This window comes from Pezoporus occidentalis, unplaced genomic scaffold (assembly GCF_034315485.1).
Source record: "Pezoporus occidentalis ecotype Australia unplaced genomic scaffold, CSIRO_AGI_Poc_V1 ctg18, whole genome shotgun sequence".
In the NCBI taxonomy this organism is placed as follows: Eukaryota; Metazoa; Chordata; class Aves; order Psittaciformes; family Psittacidae; genus Pezoporus; species Pezoporus occidentalis.
In genome coordinates this window covers 5291877-5316047 of record NW_026913640.1, presented here as the reverse complement: position 1 = coordinate 5316047, position 24171 = coordinate 5291877, and the positions used below count along the sequence as shown (strand labels likewise).

The 24171-nt window shown below is 38.6% G+C and overlaps 1 protein-coding gene across 1 annotated transcript; it reads left to right on the top strand.

Moving 5' to 3' along the window:
- Positions 1-15582: 15582 nt before the first annotated feature.
- Positions 15583-22620, top strand: POMP (proteasome maturation protein; the record flags this gene model as incomplete). The annotated part of the gene is made up of 5 exons (XM_062615378.1): positions 15583-15698; positions 16565-16625; positions 18769-18870; positions 20616-20709; positions 22394-22620. Coding segments are annotated over 5 exons (441 nt in total), but the record flags the coding sequence as incomplete, so codon positions are not given.
- Positions 22621-24171: the final 1551 nt, after the last annotated feature.

Here is a 24171-nt window from a genome sequence, read left to right as displayed (position 1 = left end):
TCTCCACCTGGTACATTTTTCAAGGATGCCTACTAGCTCAGAAAATACAGGGAGTAGATATTATATTGGCCCTAAAGTGATAATGAATCCTTGCAAGACTTCATTGTGACATTAAGGCATATATTTCAAAACAAATAAAAGGAATCTTGACTAATTTTATTGTTTCTGAGAAAAGGCCTGTAGAAGGAAGAGTGGGTGGCTGAATAAGATCCTAAAAACATCCAGCATTTATGACATAAAGGCAAATGCATTGACACATACACGAAGGGAAAACTCAGTGTGTTATCAATGAGTCACACATTGAGAAGCACATCTGTTGACACAGAATGCATATCAAAGTAATATAGTACAATGCCAAGCAAGCCCTTACAGAAGCAGCAGAATGTAAAAGGCTCTAAAATCATTATACATAAAGAGTAACAAAGGTAACATCCAACCAATCTGACACGCATGCTGTCATTAGGACCAACTGAAAAAAAACCCACAGTAAAACCATTTAAAAGCAATCACTTGTATCACTTGTAATAACCAGATAGGTTTGTATTTTATATTAGCATAAATATATGAAAATCCACCTTGTTTGAAAAAAAATCAGTGTAGTTTTGAATGGCTGCCCTCTGAATGACTGATAATGCCAACTAGATATATGTTACAACAATACAGGCACTGCAGTAATATATATATGTATGGAGGAACGATGACGCTATTTCACTTTTAAAAGTCACTGTACCCTAGGGCACAATTAACAGGCAATAAATTCCTACATGCTACTGAAATTTAGAGATCAGTGTTTGCCAGTCAAAGCATGGAAAAACATTTACACCTAATAAAACAAGACTAATTAGCTGTTCAAATAATAAGAAATGTCAGTCAGGGGCCACAAAAGACTATGAACAATAACTAAACCCACCACCAAAAAATTAATATGTGTGTTTAAAGACAGGTCACATATTAAGAACCTAAAAGAGCCTTAAATGTTTCCCAAATCATGTGGATGAGAAGGAACTTTACTTAAGTGATGAAAACAATAGTGGTAGAAATTTACTGGAGTACAGTAGGGCATGTGTCACTCCATGACACCTCATCACAGGTTGGTTTAAGAAAATCTTTTACATTTTGAACAGGAATTCAGTGAGAGTTTGGAGCATAGTACAACTTACTAGGAAATGTGCACGAGTCCATGGGACCTGATGAAATCCATCTGTGGGTCCTGAAGGAGCTGGCGAATGAAGTTGCTAAGCCACTGTTCATCATATTTGAAAAATCATGGCATGGAAAGGATGCATCTCCTTATGTTCCAAGTCATCTGTCTTAGTGTAAAACAAACTCTGCCACAAGAGTATCATTGACAGCAAAGACAGGAGGTTTAGCTCCAGGGTAAACATCTATCATGTAGACATCTGCCTTTGGTTAGAAGAATCTCTCCCAGAAAGCTATGACACAAAACTGCTTCCTCATGCCAGAAGCATTCAGGTGTCGTGTTAATCAGAATGGAATAAGTAGGGTGTTTCTTTTATTTAGTCTCTCAACAATTGCCCTTGGCTAGGCTTTTTATTTTTTGGCACTGTTGCCAGTAATACATTGACCAAAGCACGTAGTAATCTATGTGATAAAAAAAATAGATTATTACAACCATAAAGATTCCCCAGTGACTTCCAAGAAATAAAACTTCTGGATGAGAAACAAATGCTTCAAATTAAATTTGGGTTAAATATGAATGATGGTTGAGAAAAATATCTTTGGAACTGTCCTATGACAAGTACATTGACTACTTAGACACACAGAGATCTTTGCTAGTTCTTTTAAGCAGCACAAACCCATTGTACTCTTCAATGTCCACTGCATTCTTTGAAGGCCAAAATCATGACAAATATGAGACACGACTTCTTCCATGTTTAGTAGATACTACATCCTGTGTTGACAACTGGTGGTCTGACTGCCTGTGCTTTCCACGCATCCTGACACAAGTATTACTTCTCCAGGTGTGAGGCAGTAGGTAAAGCAATATATAAGAAGTAAAAGTGAATTTCTGTGACAAGCCTGAGTTCAGTAAAAGAAAAAAAAGTCCATCTTAGAGGGGAACACTTCTCCCAACTACTTCATCATTGACATAAGGGTAAGGATCACCAGTCCAGCCTGTTCAGATAGCTTTGTACAGCCTTCCTACCCTCCAGCAGATCAACACTCCCACCCATGGCGTACACATTCTACCACAGTATTACTTACACTCTTATAAGTAGAAGTCTATATCCCCAAGGGCATCTTAGTATATGTCCAGGGCATTTAAAACTCACATCACTCAGCTATGACACAAAAAGATTAAAGGCTGCAGGACTGGTCTGCAAACTTAATCTCTTGACTTTTCTTGGACAGTAAACTTGTTACAGTAAAAATTATCATTTCATTCCCCCTATGTACACCACCTAGCAGAATGTGACCTTTGTCCAATATTGAGATGCCTGCATATTTTACACTAACAGAAATAACTAATATCAATGAGAAAAAAAAAATTATTATTTTTTTTTTTAATGTGACAGAGAAAACCTGCATGGGAAGTAAATGACTTCTGGTTTACAGAAACCATCAAAATCTATGCATTCAAGCATAAGTAAAATCCAGGAGACAAAATGATCAAAATGCATTGTCATTCATTGCTGGCTGGCAGTTCTTAATGACCAGATGTAATCTAAAATGCTTAAACCCCATACTTTAGTTTTACCCCAATTGGATCTCTAGAAAATCGTAATTTAGATTCAAGCAGATAACAAGAGGAAATATACCATTCTAGCTTTTCATCAGATTCTGGGCTGCTACAAGGTCTTAGGTGATCCCAGTGAACCAGTGTGGGTATGAAGTGTGTGGGCTTCCTTACTCCACTGCCTGATTTCTTCCTCCCTAAGGATAATGCAGTGAATTGGACTGAGAGGGCAGGGGAGCATCCAGCCCTGAAGGACAGATATTCATGCTGCTCCAGCCAGCAGCCTGTCAGCATTTCCACTCTTTCACACGCGTCCCAGCTTCAGACAGGGATTACATCATTTTTACTACTTTTCTCACATTAAAAAAAAAAAAAAATAAAAATAGTCAAAACAAAAACAGCAACCATGTGTGCTCAGGGATGTGAGCAGAGAAATAAGCATAAACAAATCTGCTGTCTTGCATATCCTACCAGCAGTTTGTCTCAGTGTGATCCTTCAAAACAACGGGGTGCCTAGCCTCAGCTTTTATCAAATAATAACATCTATAGGGCACCCCACATTCCTTACCAGTAGAACACAAAGAATCAACAGGGAACTAATACGCAATCCTTTATTTTTGAAATGTTAAGATCCAGCTTACTCAAAAAATATTATGGTGAATTTTGTTTTGTTTTATAGCATGGGAAAGGATGAATGAGAAGTGACACAAACATGAAAAATTACTTATGAAAAATTATGGTTTGTATTACAGTCATGATTATGAAAACAACTCTGTGTAAGGACAAATACCCTCCAAAATCACAGTTCTTCATCTGCACGGACACATGAAGTTTGCTGTAAAGTCTGTTTTAAGCGAATGTCATTTATTCAGGTATAGAAAAAGGGAAGACAGGCTCTAGTATGTCTAGACAGATGTGTTCAGGGATGTTGTCCCTAGACAGCAGAGGATATATGGCTTTTAAAGAGGACAAAGTTTGGCTTTGCTATAAAAGAACAAGCCACTTCCTGGAGAGGAAGATGCACTGATTTTTTAAGAAAATGCAGACACATTGTCAGCTCCAAGGAACAGCGATCTAGAAAGGAAGGAAGAGGTTGCAGTGTGAGGTCTAAACATTACTTGCCTATAAACTTTGTAATTAAGGTTCCATAGCCTGTTATAAACGAGTCCTTGTACAATTTTCACCTAGACGACAAGAAGCAAATTCTTTATTTTATGTCTTTATTGTTTTCCTCTTCTGCTTCTCTCTTGCATGAAAAGAAAACGAAAACAAACCAAAACCTTGTAAAGTATACCTGCAGTATGGATTTCACTGTTAGTAAGGATAAAAGTCAAGGCAGAATATGCATTACAGGAGGAGGCTCTGAGTCAGGAAAAGAAAATGAAAGTAAGAGACTATAGAGATAACCTGATAATGCAGTGAAATTTCCCAGTGAGGTGCCATGACTCCATGCTTAGACAACAATTCCCTGGACTCAAAACTTCAAGGAAAAGCTGGCACTGTTACCTTCATGGAATTTGTATAGAAAATAAGAAATGTTTTCCAAAATCTGAATAACTTATTTTGCAAAGTCAGCAAGTTACATTTTGCTACAGGAAAATTCAGAAAAAGCAAGAAAAATATGTGAGAGGAAAACAAGGGAAAACTGGTTATTTTTTATCTTTTTTGGCTTTCATTTCACTATGTAAACATGTAACTTCCTTCCTTTGCTATAAGACAGCTATATTCTCAAATATTTTATTGTGCATAAGCACATATATAGGTTCAAGGAGTTATTTTCCATGATTCCTGTTGTGGTTTTTAACTTCTCAATAAATTCATTGAGTCGAGCTGCTTTCTCTGTCATTTTCCAAAAGATGGAATTATTTTAGCAATATTATGAATACTTATGAGTATTATCATAACTTGGTAGTTCGTGGTTTTAAAACACTAGGAAAGGAAGTGGGGGGTAGGACAGATGTAAAATCCTTTGAACAGAGAAATAATCCTAAAATCTACTCTTCTCTTTCATGCTGCCTAAAACAGTCACCTCTTATTATGTTCAAACATGCCAGACAGTGGTTAATAATAGATAAGTGTATCTAGAATGAAGGCCAAACACATCATTTCATGCTCCTTATCTCTGTAATCTTCATTCAGAGGAATTCTCTTCTTCTTCTGAAATCTGGGGTAACTTTTCTGGAAACCACAGCGATAGCAAACTCAGTAAGTTATCAGTCCTTAAAACATGTGTGAGTTGTGGCTGGAAGGAGAGCAGATGAAGATATCAACTAACAGCAGATATTTTCCATAATATCTGTCATTTGACTAAAGAAACTATGAGCTCATAGCACATTGGGTACAAAACAAAGGATGAACAACTTCACAGGGTTTAAGGAAAACTGTCAGAAAAAGCATGGGGAAATGTGGCACTGAAACAGAATAGTAGGTTAATGCATTTGCCTCTCACTATCAGACTAGTAAGAAGCTGGCTGAGATCACTAAGGAATGAATTCATAGTCTCCACTTAGTAGAGATATGTTCCAGGAACATATCTCAAAGAGTGTAATTTTTAGCCTGTCTTTGAATCACCCAGGAAAGGTGGAGAAGCACATGTTTTAGGCTGGATCTGAGGGCTGCTTCAAATAATAAACAAAACAGGGAAGGAATAGCTAAATATGGGTAGTGTAGAATGCTAAAGTACACGTTATAATATTTTATTTATTTAAAGAATGGAAAATGCTGTTCTACAGAGCTTTGGAAACACACTGGATGTATTTTGGTTTAAGAATTTTGTGACCAACACTGGTACTGCATAGTTATTGCCTCTGTATGGTAGCTGCATGTGAGGTGCTTTAGTCTTGTGTTCATAAAAGCAGGTTTGAAATAAAAAAGAATATAAGCATATTCAGAAATATCACCCATTCTGAGGGAGAGAATAGTTGAAACATCTTACCACCCAATCCCAATGCTATTTCTCAACACACAATGAAAACTAAGCTGTTTCTCTTGAGCGCAGAGCAGATCCACTTATCACTTCCTGACTATAAAAAGAAACTTCTGGAATCCCTAAGCCAAATCTTGTGCACCGAGAAGCTACAGTACAGCACACCCTTTAGAGCATGATCCTTATTTACACTCTTTAGACAGAAAAATCCCAGTGGAGAAGGCTTCAGGCACTCTTCCTTCCTCTATTTTTTCAAAGGACTTTTTCATCATTTCAGGATGGTCAGAATGCTATTCTCAAACAGAAGCCAAAAAGGTATGGCTTTTACTACAGTCAGATTTAGTAGGAATCTAGAGGGATAATCAAATTTGGAAAAAATAATTATCATAATTTTAATGTAGATATTCATGAAATCTCATGCAGATGCAATTTCTAGCCTCTGAAATGCCTCTGAAAATGATTACTCTGCTTCAGTTTTCAAGCAGAATGAACAGGTTCAACATGTTAGTAAGCTTGAACGGTAATTTTGAACAAATCTGTAGAATGTCTGCTTCCAAGGCAGCAACAAATTTTTCAAAGCTGAATGGCCTAAATTTAATCATCTGGGTAACTTTCACCTTTCAGTACTCAGAGAATCAGCACAGCCATCACAGATCTTACAATAAGGATTTTCAATAAGTCTTACAAATTTCTATTTTTTCTGTTGGCTAGTGGTACATCTAGGAGTTATATTTAACAAGGAGAGGGAAAGGGATGCCAGGTAACAGCAGAGTCAATAATCTGATGATAACAGTATGCATGGTTTTACAGTAAACTTTGAAGGAGAGGATAATTAAGCATTGAGTAATTGGAAAACAACAGACTGAAAAATCGATTTTCTAAGAGGAGATTATATCAAAGCAATATAATATCATTCCTTGACTGCGCAAAGGAGGTTTTGAAAACAATAAAGTACAGCTCTCATCTAGCATAATTTTAGTTTAGTACTTGATACAATGTCACAAGGAAAAATATTATTTAAGATGGAGAAGCCTGTTAGTGGTAGAATTGAACTTTGAATAAAATATTACTCAGAGAGAAGACTATAATGAAGTGCCTTGAAACGGGATAATTCAGGATATATTTGACTTCTTCAGGGACTGTTATGTAATACTTCCATAACTGACAGTCCCACAAGAAGTATAAACATGCTAATTAAAGTTAATGGTAGCCCAGGAAGTCAGAAGGTCTCAAACCAGAGGAACATCAGACTAATCATACATGGATTACATTAGAATAACAGAAATAATAATAAACCAAGATCATTGACTAGAGATTAAGACCAAGACTTTTTGCAGCATACTAAGAGCTTGCCAGTTAAACATCTGTGGTGGAGAGGAAGCCTGAGAGTAGCCTATGAAGCACCAATGTGATGCCACTATAAAAAAAAGCAAATGTGATCCTAAACTGAATGTGGAGAACTGTAATACTGTAGCTGTCTAGGCACTGATGTGACCTCATCTGAAGCACTCCACAGAAGTCTGAATACTCATATTCAAGAAATGTAAAACTGGAGCATGTTCTGGGAAGAGTTACTGGGATTATCAGAGGAAGAGATGGCCTGAAGACTTTACGTCCTCTTCATAGAGGAAGAACCACATGAGCCAAAAGCCACCAGAACAAATAGGTATAAACCACCTTTAAATGATTTCTGCCCGGAGATGAAGTTTTCATGACCAGAGGTTCCAGCATAACCTTCCAGAATAAGAACAGTCAGTGAAGAAGAAAGTGGAATGCTATCAAGTTAACTTAATATGCAAGTTTATTAAGCTGTTATGAAAACAATTACACAGCACAACTGTGACAGCAGTGGACAGGACTGAAGTAAGCCAAGAAGAGCTCTTGAATCCAAATGTGATCCCATGTTGACCTCTCTGCCCCCTCTTCGTGTCCCTTGAGCCCATATATTACTTTGATCTGCCCACTCTGATCCTTCATCACAAAGGTATTCTCACAAATTGACTCTCAAAGGAGGATATGACAGTCTGTCTTGAAATGTCCACTGTATATATTTCCCAAACCCTTTCAGGACTGTTTGCTCCTCTGAATAAATGGCTTGGGGTTTTCTTTTCCGGTAATCTTTTACAACTTAAGAAAAAGCCCTTATGAAGAAGAAACCACACAAGTTTTTGCACTTAATTTGCATCTTCTTTGTTCCAGCCTAAATATAATTATTTTTAAAAATTGCATTTCTTTTCCCTTTTCTTTTAACCTGGAAGGTCACTCTGAATCCAATTCCCAATCTTCCTTTACAAAAATGGAATTCCTAAGTTCGTTGGGAACTAAAACCAGAGAATTTTCCTGATTGTATTATCTTAAGGTTGTTTTTTTCCCTTTAGTTTTAATTAAATATACTAAGTAAAAACCCCTCTGCAACACTGTAATGGTACCTGCTTCAGTAACTGTGCAAATAAACTTGTGCTGGCTATCTGCCGCAACATTCCTTACTTAGTAAGTATAAAGCTGCCACTCCTTGAGTTCACTGACAGTTTCTGTCACAAGCATTTCCTAATGCTTCTATATAAACTGAGTAAGAAATCTCATTGTAAAACATAGTCCCAGGAACACACCTTCAGCATCTTTCAACAGTAAACCTGAGCATTGAAGCATGATTTAAGCTGTTAGTATGACACATATAACAAAAAAGTAATTAATGTCATGAAACAGGTAGCAGTAGAAGCTCAGAATTAAGAGATGCAATACAAAGAGCAAAAAAATTAATTCCATTGTGTGGAAAACCTGTAGTAAGGAAGTATGAATAAAATCACCCATGGAAAATGTGTATTCATAGTTTCCAGAAAACGAACAAAAATAAAATTCGTAATGCATTACTTTCTCCATAGAAACAATTAATTAGCCGCCAACACCTTTAACAGTATAATAGCATTGAACTTCATAAAAGCTTTTCCTGAAAAAGCACTGTAACAATTCTTCTATACAAAACCAAAGTTGCTGATTTGCTGAAGTCCATCCAGTGGGATCATTGCATCCATGTGGAACTCTCTGAAATCCAAGCAAGATCTCTGCGAGTGTCCGGGTTTGCGTAGGAGCTGCTTACTGTAAGCTGTGACTTCTCTTTACTTACAAACGAGCAAACTGCAGTTTTCTGTCAGAAATGAGTCATCAGATCCAAACCTAAGACCAAGCTTGGCCAAAATTCAGGAGGCTCTAAATCCATTTTGGATTTTGTTGGATAAACCTGGGCTGGCTCATATCCTGAGGAGTTCAAAATTGCCTTTGAAGATTTGAGCCTTAACTCTCTCTAAGCCAGTCACCACCATGCCATGCATGTGACTGATGACAGCATTCTTAAGTAGCACACTGTGGTTGGATCAGAAACATTGACCCGCTTTTCAAAATGACAGAAAAACACACAGAGAAAAATTTCTGTTGATGGTTTCTCATAGGGAAAAGAAACATTATTTTCAGTGATGCATATGTTGTTGCTGAAAATGTCTGTTTTCTGTGTGAAATGCCAACTTTTCAGTTTGGTGATTATGGGCTCATTTATTGTCTTCAGCTGTAAGAGGAAATTAAGGTGGCTTCAGATTATCTTGCTGCTTAATGGCTATAGTTATGAGTCAGAGCACTCTCAGACTCCCCTTTTGCTACTAGGAACTTCGGCAAACTCTTGGGTGACTTTTGTTTTCCCTGCATAGTAGCAGGAATGGGAAGTAATGTTCCATTCAATTCTTTCAGCTGTGACTACTGTTAATTATTTTCAAGGTTTCCCTTAGGAAGACACTCTCACAGGAAATGTGCTTTTAGTCTCACCTATATGTGCAGGGTGGCTGTGTTTCTGGGAGGCAAATCACTCCAGGCTAAGGGGAAAAGCAAAAATATTTTTTTCTGTGAATTTCCATGAGGGACTTTATTTCAGTGCCAAGAAAAAAGAGCCATGAGGTCCTGACTACGTGAACACTAGCTAGGCTAAACACTGGACTCAGGCTGAAGATTAATATTATCACAAGGAGGTAATAGAGCTTACTGAAATTAGTTATTCTGCCATTAATAGGGAAATACGCTCATCAGCATTCCCACAGGTCCTGCCTATGTAGCTTCAGCTGTTGCATATACCTCACTTTTTATCTTTTGTTTTTTCATAATTCTCACAGCATTGTGAGTGAAGAGAAAAAGTACTCAAAACAAGCCAAAAGCATCCAGCTCCCAGCAAGGCTGGACATACGCGGCTGCCAAACGCTGAGGAAGGCGGGGATCCTTCCAGTGTTCGGCTACTGAGCATCCCCTAGTGACTGGCTCTACCCATTACAGCCTCCCGCTTTTCCGAGTCCGCGAAAGCAGCACAAGGAAGAGAAGCCCGGTTTCCCAGAGCGCGAACAACGGATTACGACAAGATTTAAGGGGGGGGGGGCTGACAAGGTACAAAATAAGTCACTGTTTCAAGAGAACAAGGACTTCTTTTTAATTCAAGTACGTATTTTGGGTTAAAAAACAACTGGCATCCCCTATTTGACCTACCAAAATAGGAATAGAAGACACTTCTACAGATAAAATATCTTTCAATTTAAAATAAACTAATGACTTATAAATCAAATAATGAACCAAGGGATTGTTTGTATAGTTCCCCATTGGATGCTACAGCATGTTAAAAAATTTGACATTGCATAGAGAGATAAAAATGTACTTTTGATTGTCTATGTGACTGCTTGCTGCATTTGAATGAGGATGGGCAAGACTCAAGAAAACCCTGCGAGCTGCAGAGTTTGCTGGTAAACAAACAGGAAAAAATCATCTGCTTCTGCAATATGTGTTTTTTTTTGTTTTTTTTTTTTTTTTTTTACCTCCCTGCAGCAGTAACTTTTTTTCTAAATACTTTCACCAGCTTCAGGAAAGGGTGGGTTAGAGTCAGGGGTTTCCTGAGCCTTTTCAGAACATGGTTTTAACGTAGCCGTGTGTTCAGAAGAGCCCCTAGAGAGTCTTGTTTTGGAACACTCTGACGCCTACACATTATTATCTCTGCTACGTTTTGCAGTTTTGTGTGAAATTTATTTTTAATCTTTAACAAAACATGCCCTGTTTATCTTAAATTCAGAAAAGGTTTAATAATGTAAAACAAAATAACTTTTAAAATAATTAGATTTACAATGAATGCCAAAACATGAAAGTGTAAAGCAAGTTAACAAGAAAGGGCTTCTTAAAGATCAAAGAAAATGTGTTTATTTGATTTGATTAAAAACAAAAAGTACTTTCACTTTAACAGGTTATAACTGGCTGTTGACAGAAACCAGTGAAAAAGCTTCCAAGTCCCACAGGGTAAAGGTTTTCTTCTGGTAGGGATTCACGTACTCAGAATAGATCGCCCACTGATATGTCAAAGGAATTATATGTTGAAAAGCAGCAAAGTTGCACCGATAATATAAAATGTGGTTACAAAGGCAAGTTTCCTTTGACAGCATACTCCTTCTGCTACTATTAAGTAGGGCTGATGGTGTAAATCAATGGCTATTTCTATCTCTCCTCCTTGATACACAAAAAAGTTCTGGGAATAGGAAAGGCAAAAAGTACAATTTAAGTTAGTGGAAAGGCAGGATATATTAGCTCACAAACTGCTTTAACATAGCAGTAGTTCCCAGAAGAGAGCTGGCTTCTGTAGAGCTCCTCTTCTATGAGCAGAGGAAACTGGTATGTGGCAGCTTTTGCCTCACCAGCCATGTGGTCCCTCTGTCACGGCAAGTTTTGAGTCCACTGAATCCTCTCCCCAAGGATTCAATGGGAAATGTACACACCTCTTTGAAATGATACCAGGCTGGCATCCAGGGGAAAAAAAAAAAAAAAGCAAAAAAAAAAAAGTGCTAAGTAAATGAAATAGGAATTTTCTTTAAGTCAGCCTGTCTTAAACTTTGTTTAATGAGGTTTGTTAATACCAGTTTAACTGCTAAAAGAGCACTTAAATCAGTATGTTGGGGTTTTTTTGTTGGGTTGTTTCTTAAGATTAAACACTTTCCTCATTTCTAAAAGATAAAAGAATCTATGATCTAAAGATCACTTGAAACCTCAGGGAAGTCTCCTAGCTAAACCAAAAAGACCAGACATGACATTCCAAAAATGCTGAGGTAAGAAACATCCACAAAATATTTAAAACATTCTTACATTTCAGACCTTCTCTACACAAAATGATGAAAAAGTCATTCTTAAAAAAGTAATAATTTGCAGGTTATCTTTGAAAGCAACATGTGAAATTCATCAGCCCAACTTTACGGAAGTAATTATTTTGGAGGAGCGGTAGTTATTTTCACACTAAACTTAACATAATCTGGAGTATGTCCACATACTTTTTTAAGAGAGTCCACATACAGGAATGGTCTCTTTAGCAATTACAGTCACTGCATCTCACTTTCTACCGTTACTATCCATCAGCCTGGAAGATGCCTTCAGACTATCCAGACCCACACACCAGCAACACTCCCTGGGAGGCACAGGGCCCTGTGTGCTCAGGCTGCTGTGCCTGGTGCAGTGTCTGTGGGCTCCTGTCTGCACTCAGGTGAGCCCAGTGCTGGGGGAAGTAGCCTTCAAATCATCTGCAGTACAGAAGGCAGACATTACCTACTGCTTCTGGGCAGTTGATGCATGCATTGCTCATCACTTGCTCTCATTTCTGATCAAAGGTTTGGTCAGTCTGACAGTTACTTGTGTAACTCCTATTACCTTGCAGTGGAGCTGCAGAGGAACGAGATACTACTCCAATCATCCACCACTGAGATGCTAACTGTAAGATCACTAAACCAAAGCTGGTTGTGAAAGAAATCAAGCCTTGCTCCAATTCAAAATACTTGGTAATTTGATGAGAAAATACGTGTGATTTATGTTTATGTCTGCAAGCTTTCCCTAGTGTGAAAGACTTTAAAGGAAAACCAGATCTTTTTTTTTGCAATGTATGTTCTTTTATGTTATGCAGCCTAGACTGTGGATTGCAGTGATGTCAAAAATGTACATGGAGTGATTGCATCCTGTCTGTGTCTTGCAGGAATGACTTTGAAAGTTAGATGTTTCATCTCTACAGTCATATCCTGATCAACAAAGTGACAAACCTAGCTTTTTCTGTAAGCTGCAGTTAAACAGGAACTTGATTTGTTTTTTTGTATTCACATCTATTCTATAATAATGAATTCAGCACCACAATATTTGAGTACCCATTATAGGATCAGAGAAACCTTTGTGGCACCCGTTTTCCTAAAAATTATTTTAAAACCCCAGTCCTCCATTCTCATTCTTTTGAAGCCTTTGCTTTAAGCCTAAGATCTGAATACAAAGGACCAGAACTTTGGTTGAGAATGTGTTGTTTTGTTTTTTTTTTTAAGTGGTGAACTGATTTTGCCCAAGAAAGAGGAAATCCAAGTATAAAGTGTATTGATTTTTCACTAACATTTTCCAAAGCTGAGTGTGCCATTACAACATACATAAAATTCCCACTTAAATATTGCTTTTTGTGGAAGATGTGGTGTTTAACTGCCACATATGAAATTTGTAGAACCAGGGCAATTTTGAGCAAAATCTTAAAGGGTTGAATGAGCTATACATCTCAGTAGAAATATCTCAGACAGATACACCAGACACATATCTGGAGCTATGCATAAAAATATGGGGAAAACTTTGTCGTGACTTTTGAGAAATCAAAGTTAAGTGCAAGCTAGTATGAATTCCATTATCATACTGTTACTGTGACTATCAATACCTGCCGCTAGCACAGCAGCTTTAATCCACCATTCTCAAAAGTCATTTCCGAAGATTAACCTGCAGCAGGCACACCCCTGTCAGTCACTGACAGAGAATCAGGGCCCCGAGGCCTGTCCAAGGTCCCTGGTAAAGCAGCGCACCCTTACACCTCCTCTTCAGACAGTGCTGCCCAGAGAGCAGCTCTATGGCTGACCCAGCGCCTGAGGCCATGTTTACCTCAGGAAGCATTGCTGACTTGTTTTGCTGCCTCAGGCTGTCAGCACTGTGACACTCCTGGGATCATCCAAGCTCTCTCTGCTTTCGCTTCCTGTAGCCCACTGGAGAGGACAGGTTTGACCACGAAGCACACCCTTCACCCAACATTGCAACACGGCCCCAGCCCACTGTGGGAAGCCATTGGCCAATTCAGCTCCAGGCAAGGTTGCACCTAAACAGCTGTTTTCTGCCGGCATGTGGGAACAGCGCGGTCAGTCCACGAGGCACAGCGCTGGAAGCGGGCACGCCATGGCCAAGGCGGGCACAGAGCGGGAGACACCCCTCGCACCTCACAGCACCTCACAGCACCTCACAACAGAGCGCCAGCACCACCAACGCCAACGCCAACGCCACCGCCACCGCCACCTGCCTCCACCCCTGCGAAACCCCGCCCCCACACAGCCACGCCGCTCCCGCCTTGCGTCTGACGCAGCGCGCCAGGGGCGGGACGGAAGTGAGGGGCTGAGGGGCGGAAGTGGCTGAGCGTGCGGTGCTAAGATGGTGAGTGCGGGTAGGGGTGGTGGCGCTGGTGCTGGGCGGGGGATGGCCGCGGGTTCGGGCAGATCGGCGCGCCCCTGCCTGTCCCCGCTTCGCTGCTCGGCCGTCGGGGTCCCCGTAGACGGCGGCCGTCGGTCGAGGGGCGCTGGGGCCGTGCTGAGTCATAGGGGTCCGGCGCGGCCATAGCGTGTTCTCGTGATGCCGGCCGGGCCCGCGGCTCTCACTGGGGAAGAGGTGCCTCTGCCCGCGCCGCCCGGTCTCCGCTGGGCAACTTCATGAGGCCGGGAAGGCGCCAAGGGTGGTGGCCGCGGTGAAAGCCCTTTATTTGGGAGCGGGGTGGACCGGAGAGGCAGAGAGCCCTGGTAATCCCCAGCCTTTAGGTGTCAGGGGCTTTAGCGCCGCAGCCAGCGCGGCACCTCTTGCTGCCGGGGAGGTCGTGCCTCGATCCCCTGTGGTGCACAGCAGTAGCGTGGCCACCTGACACGAACTAGGCACTGACAAGAGTGGAGGGCATTACTTTTAGGGAGTATTTAATGATTTTCTCCTTAAGTTTGGCTTTCACATCTTCCAGGTACTGTATCTCTGTAATGCTCTCACAGCAATCTTGGAAAGGCCTGGTTAGGGTTAAGTATATTAGTTTGCTGATGCTTAATGTGCATGTAATAACAGGTATCTTATGTTTTTTTAGTAGCTGTTAGGTTATCAACAGTTAAGATGTAAGTACAAAAGGCCTTGACTATAAGCATGAGATTTCTCTTGGATCTGTATGTGCTGCTAGAGGGAACTCCTGTGTTGAACAGCTCATCACTGTCACTTGCCAGCGGTTATTGCCATCATCTTTCAGAATTCATTGCACAGTGGTCTATTGGTGGAGCAATTTGTGTGAACAGTCCTAAAATCGCTTCAGTAAAATTGGGCAGATTAGTATGAACTTAGCCATCTTAGTTAAGATGGCTTTGCTTAGTCTGTGAAGGTGTCTTTTTTTCTGGTCTTCTACAAGTCACTGTTTTTCCTTTGCCCTTTCAGTTAAGTGCCGTACTAGACCACTCGGATATGCCTTGTCCTCTTTATAGCAGCCTTAAACCATAGCTAAAATCAATTTGATCCTTCTTGATTGTGTCCGTGTGAAGTGAGTGAATGAATGAATTCTCAGACTTTTCTGTCCTGTCAGCTGAGCATAACCTCCCTTTTACCATTCTAACCCTGCAGAGCAGGGTGGGAATGAACAAGGGGGAATTTTGAGCTTAACTGTTTCAGCCTGATCCTAAATTGTGTTATCAATATATTTAACTGTTATCAAACTTTCAGAAAGAATTCTGTTAGGTGGGGTTTGTGTTTTGTTTGTTTTAAAGAGACTCTAAAGTGCATAGGTAGTTGTACATGGGTAGTTAAGGAGTCTGAGCACTTTGTTTCATTTGCCTGGCCTGATGGCCCAAACAAAAGGGATCTGGTTCTGTTAAAATAATCCTCACTTTTTCTTTTGTTCCAGGATTCCAGAGGCGCTGCTTCTCTGTTGAAGGATACTATCCCAATTATTGACTTTTCGGCTTCAGGATCATTTGAAGGTTATGATCTTCTGCGTAGAGGGTATGCTTTGCTTTTTCTTGCTGAATCATAGATAGCCGATGTTGAGCTCTAGATACGTGGAGAAAGCATGTGTTAAATGTTGGCTTTTTAAAGAAGGTTCTTGGAAGGTGTGTCGGAAGAGCTATAGCCTGAAGTGCATGTATTTAATCAAATTGTCTTTCAAGCATGAATTTTCCATGAAACATCACTTCAAGAAGTGGATAACTTTATTGAACTTTTACCTGTGTGATACTGCTCTTTAGAAAAGAGATGTCAAAGTATTAATAATCATGAAATATATGCTAGTTTTAATATACATGTATATGAGTGCTGTACCTTAATTTCAGCACTGTATAAAAAGTAGAGTTAATATAGTAAAAACAGTGGGCTTGGGTTTTGTCATTTTACATTATTACAAAACTGTGTGTCTTGGATAATGAATCTAAAATAAGTTCATGGAGTTAAAAATGCGAGCAATACAGCTGTGAGTGTGTATGTGGGTATGTGCAGTATTCAGCTGTAAAAGCTTAGACTTCTGAAGTTAGATACCATAAAAAATCTATGATGATTTCATTTATTAATGCCCTTCTATATTTCTGAAGGGGGTCAAGGAAAAAGCCAGTCACTTGGTTTTGTTAAACATAAAGGAAAAAAGATGCCTGAAATGTAAATGGTTTTTCTTCTGGTAATGCTGTAGTTTGAGGTCTTATTTGCTGCTTCACTACTAAATTTTGTTGGTTTTTTTTTTTAATAGTTCAAACTGTGCTAATTGTGTGTCTCTAGGTTGATGTTTGTATCTGAGTTTAGTTTTGCAGTGTAACTTAAAACGATATCCCGGGTAATTTGAAGTTCAATTTTTTTTTTTTTTTATTTGCTTGTATATCTAGTTTTACAAATGTGAAAAGTGAATTGCTGCCCAGCCACCCGCTGGAGCTGATAGAAAAAAATGTAAGTATAGTATCAAATACAGCCATCTTTACTCTGAACTAATTATGAAGTTTAAATTAACAGTGTGATTACCTGGACTGCTGTGTGTGGTAACAGATCATGAGCAGGGTCTTGCTTTTACTCAAATAAAGATGTTCAACAATAGTATTTTATTTATATAAATAACATCACTGGCAAATGTGTTTAATGTTGACCTCCCACTTGTGACTTTCTCCACTTCAAGTATGTAAATGAGCTTCCAAATAGGGATTTACGTAATAACTTTTAGATGACTAAACGTTACTAAGCTAGTTTTGTATGCAGCCTCTGTAGTTAGGTGGGGGGGCATACCTGTCAGTTCTGGAAGGCTGATCCTCCCATTTCGTATGTAGATTTACCATGTATCTTCATTTTCAGACTTTCAGTCTGTGAACACACAAATATTTTCATTAAGTTACTCGATTCCATGTAGAAATTTTATACACACAGTTTGTCTTAAGTATATGCAGTCTTGTCTGGCTTAGTCATCACTTGTGGACCGCTTAAGAGTGGACTGTGAACCATAGGTTGAAGGTAAGGGCAGACTAGACTGACTGTCTTGTCTAAATCTGATTGAACTGAAGCTCATCTCTGGTGCCTGTTTTGTCAGCACAGAAGAGTTGATGGAATAAAATGTCCTGAAGTAAAGGCAATATTTGGATAGAATGTTGCAAATTGCTTCATGAGGTCCAGTGTAGTGTCTAAGATATTGTAATTCTAACCAGTGCTAGTGTTGTCTGGAGTTAAAGGGTGATGTTAATGTGACGCCAACTTCACAAGCATATTTATGAATCCTATAAATGTTTCAGAGCTATTTGTTAACTGCTTTTTATAGCTGTCTGCTCTAACTTAGTTTTCAACTCTGTTCTTGCCATATGAAAACCTGCATAATTAAAAGATTACATGCTAGAGAGGAAGAAAGGACAGAAATAGATAAAACAATGAAAAATAATTGCAACGCACAGGAACTATGTGAGACTCAAATTGCTTTTGCCACATACTGTTTGGTTTGTTTTTCTGTAAGGCAAATTTATCCAAAAATTATTTTTTTTAATACATCGGAATGGGAAAAGACTTGACTTGAGGTAGTAAACGGTTATTCTTAACAGCCATAAATAGTAGGTTATTCATGTAGCAGTAGTAGAAACCAAGTATTTGTTATCCAGATAAAGACCCCTACTTTTATAAAATAAAAGAAATGAAAAAGTAATGTGACCAGAATTGCAAGTTTAGGATGAGATGTAGAAATAGTATTTTCTGGTAACTTTTGAAGAGCGTTCAGTATGTTATGAAGAACATGTGTATTATGCCTGTGACTTCTCTTTTCCTGTTTTTAAGATACCTTCACGTAAACTAGATGACACACTTGTACTAGTAGGATTTTGTCATGATGATTGAGTACAGGTTTTAAAATAAGAAGCTTGTGGGTTTTGTTTTCCTTTACAGTATTTTATTTTGTCAGCATCTCAGCCATGTAGTAGCTACTGTAGAAGCCAAATTTGAGACTGGGGACTCAAGCTTAAGTTTAACCTTAAGTATAAGTTCCTTTTGTGTCCTTCAGGATTCATGAGCCAGCACTTTTTCATTAAAAGAACCCTCTGCTAAATAGATTTTCTTTATTTTACCAATCTGTTTTAGAGCAGTTGTAAAAATTATGAGCTTGCTTTAACTTTTCAGAGTCACACGAGTATATGTGGTGCTCTGTTTCCCTACTTGATCAGAAAAGTGTTTTCAAGTACAGTTTTCTGTGGCTAGCAATAATGTCAATTGTGGGTTTCAAGTTTGTGTTCTTCCTTTCAACCAGACTTAGCTTCCAGCTGCCAATATTGTAGTAAAGCAGTGCAAAACTACACCACTTGGTGGTGTTATATGTCCTGCTTGTCTAAAATAAAAAAAAAAATGCAGCTATTGATTTGTAATAAAATCCAGCAAAAATTCATTTTTGCTTCATAAAACAAATACTACCATATTACTGCCTTCTGTATACATTTGAGACACATAACAGTATGATGGAATTTTTACATAAAACCTTAATGAGCATGTTAATTTAAGTAGGATGTCGCAAATCTCTTCCATGGCTGTACTTGAAAGTAACTTTTTCTAAAATCAGTGTTGTTTATGATAGTTCCAGTTAAATCAAGATAAAACAAACTTTGCGACGCTGAGAAATATTCAAGGACTCCATGCACCTTTAAAGCTGCAGATGGAATTCAGAGCAGTGAAACAGGTAGGCATTTTAATCCTACTTGTGTTACTTAAGCCCCTTGTTTATCTCACAACATGCTTTCGGAGGGATATCTTTCTTTGTTGAAATACCTTATGTTTCCAAATGAAATTATTTTCATTGTACCACTTTACTAAAACAAGCTAAGCAAACTTTGCAATCAGTAGTCCCCAGAACAGCCAGTATGCTAAAAATCTTCAGCTGCTGTTTTAAATTTTACTTGGTGAAGTGCTCTAGCTCTTCTGTTGACTAGCTTCCTGTAAGGCTTCAAAGAAAAGTAGGAATAATTGGTATTGATTCCTAAAATTAATACTGTCCTCCGTGGAAGGGGGAATCTCTGCATGTATAGGGAAAAGAGATTTAGAGATCTGAAACAAGCAGTGGTTTGGGAGTAGATACAGAGGTAACATGAAAACTGAAGCAGTGCTTATTTTGTTCTGCAGCCTTTTTGTAGATCAGGGGAAGTCTATGGGAGTTAAGTTCAAAGGTTTTAACTCTTAGTTGGGAAGTTGTGTCTGTCTCCTTTTCCTTCCTATCTCCTAGGATGGAGACAGGAGGCTGACTTTGTCTCTTAGGAAACATAGAAAGCTCACTAGTCCTAGCTTTATTGGCTTTTTGAAGGTTGTCAAACTATTAAGAGTTGTTTTTCCAAATGAGTTAGAGCAATTCTGTACTCCCTTCCAGTGGGTCAGGTACTACTGAACCACAGTGAGCTGCATTAAACTTGGCAGGAATTAGTGGTCCTGAAGATCTGAAAGTCAGACAGGACGTATGAAGACATTCTGTGATTTCAGCTGTGCTTTCTCATATCTTAGGTTAGCACGTGTCAGAAAATGAGGCAGGCGAGGGTAGCCTGCTAATTTGTCTCAGGTATTCTTGGGGGTAAATGGAGGAAACATGTTCTCTTGTGCTTTAAATTCACTTTCATAAAATATTTACTGGAATAGTGTGTTTCAACTTCTAACAATTGTACCAGTAGTGCTATGGAAATCTTCAACCTATTTTTTGTGTTAAGAGATAGCTACATGATAGTTTTATGATAACAATACATGTACGTGATATAACTGAAGTTACCACTATTAGTAGTAAATGAAATTGTAAGTGCAGATATGCCATTCTCAGAATATTTAGGATCTGAATGCTATGTGTACCACTCAATTTTTTTTGTAATACTGTGGCTGAAGGGTATAGAAGAGGTTTGAAGAAACTGGCTGTGGACTGGAAACTTAAAAATTGGTGGGGATAGGGCAAATAATTATGGTTTAGATTAACTGCAAGGAGGATTATGTTTAGATGTGAAAATACATACAGCTTTTCCACTGACATTCCCGACTTGTGTCAGAGATGTAGGAAACTTGGAACGTGGTTTTCAAACACTGCAGTATATGTCAGTTGCCCAATACCGACCTCAAGGTGTAGATGTGTTTGTTGCCATGATCCTCCCCAGCTTTATGTGGTAACAGAGGAGGACAAAACCCCTCTTTTTTTTATCTTTATGCTATTTGCTGTAGTAGCTACGTGGCAGTGAAAGCCACAAATCTAGTGAAAGGTTGATCTTCTTAAAATGATAGATGGTGGTGTTCTAGGTTTTGCTATCTGTGTGTGCCAATAGTTCTCTTATTTCATTGTTGCATTTGAAGGAAGAAGGGACTTTGTTGATTTTTCTCAGTCTCTTCAGTCTGAGAAATCCAAATGTAAACTCGCCTCAATTTCAGACTTAAAAAATATTAACTCTTTTCTTTTTACAGGTCCAGCGCCTCCCCTTTCTTCACAGCTCAAACTTAGCACTGGATACTCTGAGGGGAAATGATGGATCCATCAGTTTTGAAGATATCCTTAATGGTAAATATATTGTTTCGAATGTTATGGAAACATTCACAGTTCCCAAATTTTACTTTTGAAGTTCTTTGCCTCTATGGAATAAGAGAATTAAACACAAAATGGAAAAAAATTGAGCTCCTAAAGGTGAGGAAGCACTGGGGGAAGGAGAAATAAATGTTATTCAGCTGCTAGTTTTGTGGAAATGTCTCTGAAATAGTGAGTAAGCCAGGATTTGCTTGTAGGCTAGGTTTCTAAAGGAGTAGAAGATTATGCACTAATATTATACGCCTGTTTCCCCTTAAACTTTTGAGCTACTTGTGCAGACTTTGACAGGTGGAGGTTACAAAGATACAAAGTTTTTATAAGTTCTGTAATTAAAGAAAAGCTAGAGGAGAGATCCTGAACTAATGAACCAGAGATGTGGTGGGGGTATTCTCCCTGAAATGAACTGAGCAGTTGGCAGTTGTAGGATGGGCGCCTGTTGGCTGACGGTTGGTATGTGTGGAATAGAATAAACCTGGAAAAATAGTTTAAAAAAATTATTTCTTTAGAGCTGGTAGCTAAGGGCATGGAAGGAGGCAGAGGGTGTACTGAGGTGGGATTAGGGAGTTAAAAAGCCAGGGAGATAGGAAACTGGAAATAACGGAGTGATAAATGAGAATCTGGAGGCATGAGGTAAACCTGGGATTATTTTCTGGAATGGATTTACAGGGGCCAAGGGAAGGAATTGTAGATTATTGTGATAGAGCAGTGTCAGGAGTAATTTATAGGAATTTGGTTATTTACCATTCATTGCTCACAACAAGCTGTCACATATTAAGTTCTAAGGAGTGAGTGAGTTAAAAGTGGTATTGATAAGGTTCTATTTATTATCTGGGGCTGGATTAGGTAATTTTGGTGTGTCTGGAGTAATCTGAGGCATTAATATGCTTTATGTGTGGAAGGAAAACAAGTCAATACACCCATAAGGAGAGGTATATTTCTTCCAAAGTGCAGTCACAACCTTTTAATTGTGGGTTTCTCTTCATTTGGTGGTGGCATTTTTTGTGTGTTTTGTTTGTGGGTTGGTTTATTATTAGTAGCAGTATTTTAATTTTTTTGTATGGTAACGCAGTTCAGACTGTCAGTATTGGTATCTTTTGTGTCCTCTGCACACTTCTTGATAACCTTGGTGTACAGTGGCTAATGTCAACCATATTTTACAGAATGAAGGAAATCTTGGAGATATTTAAGGACACAATTTCTGTGAAACTAGGCAGTTAGATGGAGAAGAGAAACCATGAGTATGTCCCAACTAATAGAAGGGAGGGGTGTGAGCTCCTGTTGTGCAGAGAAGTGGCACTGGAAAAAGATGTGGACACCTGTGGGGAAAAGCTTCACCTAGACTTGAATTTTCTTACACACAAAACTCAACTTTGAGATTCAGGCTATGGGAGACTGTGCTGTTATAGAACTGGTTGGTTTTACTTGAAATGTGTGTGTGTGTGTCTTTAGGAAACACTGTTCTACTATAGATGTAATTGTTATCTGATCATTGCTTTCCATACAGACCTGTGAGTTACAGACCTGTGTTGTACAACACTTAAAAAATCAGTAACTTGCGCTAAGCTTTAAAGTGGAGGGGAAATAAGGTCATGTTAATAGTTACTGTTGGTCTTTGTAACTTTGTAAAAGCCTCATTCTTTCAACTTTTTTTTTTTTCCAGATCCTTCACAGAGTGAGGTTATGGGAGAACCGCACATGATGATGGAATATAAGCTTGGTTTATTGTAACAAAATGTACTCCACCAAAATGTTTTGTGTGTGTCTATATACTGCAAATCTAAATACATGGTACCCTAAACACACTGACGCTCACAGTGTTAAGTAGTCCTACAGTTATTATTTGCCTTCCTTGATGAAAAGGCACATTAAATGTTTAAATTCTACAAACTGTTCTGTGCTTGTTGTCACTTATATAAATGTCCTGTAATTAGGTAGTTTAAATAATATGTTTTCATACACTGCTCAGGACAATAGCTTCATAACTATGGAAATGCTATATATGCATACAAGAAATCCAAAAATAACCATGCATTTTAAAACTGATTACCATAGGTAAATGCATTTAACAGATCTTCTTGCAGAAGAACTTCGTAAGGAGGAGGTGTTTTCCATTAAGTTAACTCTTTGTTCATGACAATTTCCGTACACTTTTTAAACTATTGAATAAAAGTTTGCTATAAATACTTTTGCGTTCCAAAATATATTTCATCATAAGTCCTGCTATGTACACTTTATCCCTTCCCTGTTGACAGTTTTGCGTGCCTGAGTCATTAAGCTTTTGTGTGGAACTGGAAGTTACCACTGTAAAAAGGGAGCTAAAGGTCTGGAATTTTTTTTTATCTGTGTCCCTGAGGGAGGATGTTCTGGTTTCTGAAAGTAGAAGCAAGCGCTCTTGGAGTTTAAAGAAGGTGCTTTAAAATCCATTTGGGAATGTGATACCAAAGAGCACTCTTAGACATGGTATTTTAGTATTTGGAGGTTAAGGAGGAGCACAGTGCCTAAGTATGACAGTACCTGATAAAGCTGCTACAGTGAGAAAATGAAGATGCAGTGGTAGTAGATGACAGATACAGAAACCCACCTTTTTTTGTGGGTTTACCAAAATTGGATCTTAAGTAAGCCAGTGAGACCTGTACTTACATACAGCTTTTAAAGGAGCAGGCCACTGAAAGGGGTTTGTGTGCTTAATTTGAGGGGGTCATGTGTAATTATATTTGGGATTGGAATCACTTTCCTGATGTCGTACATGTGTATATGTCATAAATCCTGTGAGGCAGCTAATGTGATGTGGCATATCAGGAATCAAAAAAAAAAGTTGGTTCAAAAGGTGTCATCTCTTGTCATATGTGGGGAGCTTTAAACAATATTTTAAAGACAGGAACTGTCTATTCACTAGGCTTTAATGACTTGGTTAAACTGCCAAGTGCACTTAGTGTTCTGTTGCAGGTAATTTTAGCAGAAATATTGCTATAAACCTCTTTTCACAATCCCGAACATCTCGTGCATAAAGCTGCCACAAATTCCCTATCCTTGTGGGCCAGCCTCTCATTTTTTCCTGTAAATTTTACAATGCTTTTATGTTCATCTGTTGCCAAACATTGCAGCAAATTAAAAACACTGAGATGACACAGTATGAGACACATTACCAGTGGTTTTATATTTAGACTTGTTTCATGTAAGAAGTGAAGCTTCTAAAATTATTTCACTTGAGAGTTGCAGAAATTAGAGGCTTGTGCTATGAAATACAAGTTACTTCATTTGTATTTTTTTCCCTATTGAGGTTAAATATAGGACCAATAAACTGAATGTGGAAGTGTGGAACTACTGGCTATGATATTTTATAATTGACAAGTTTCTTGGCAGTTTTGTATAAAGCAAAAGTGAACTCTTACAAAGCAAGCTTGAGGTTCAGTAGGCTTTGTGTTGCTATAGGCTCAC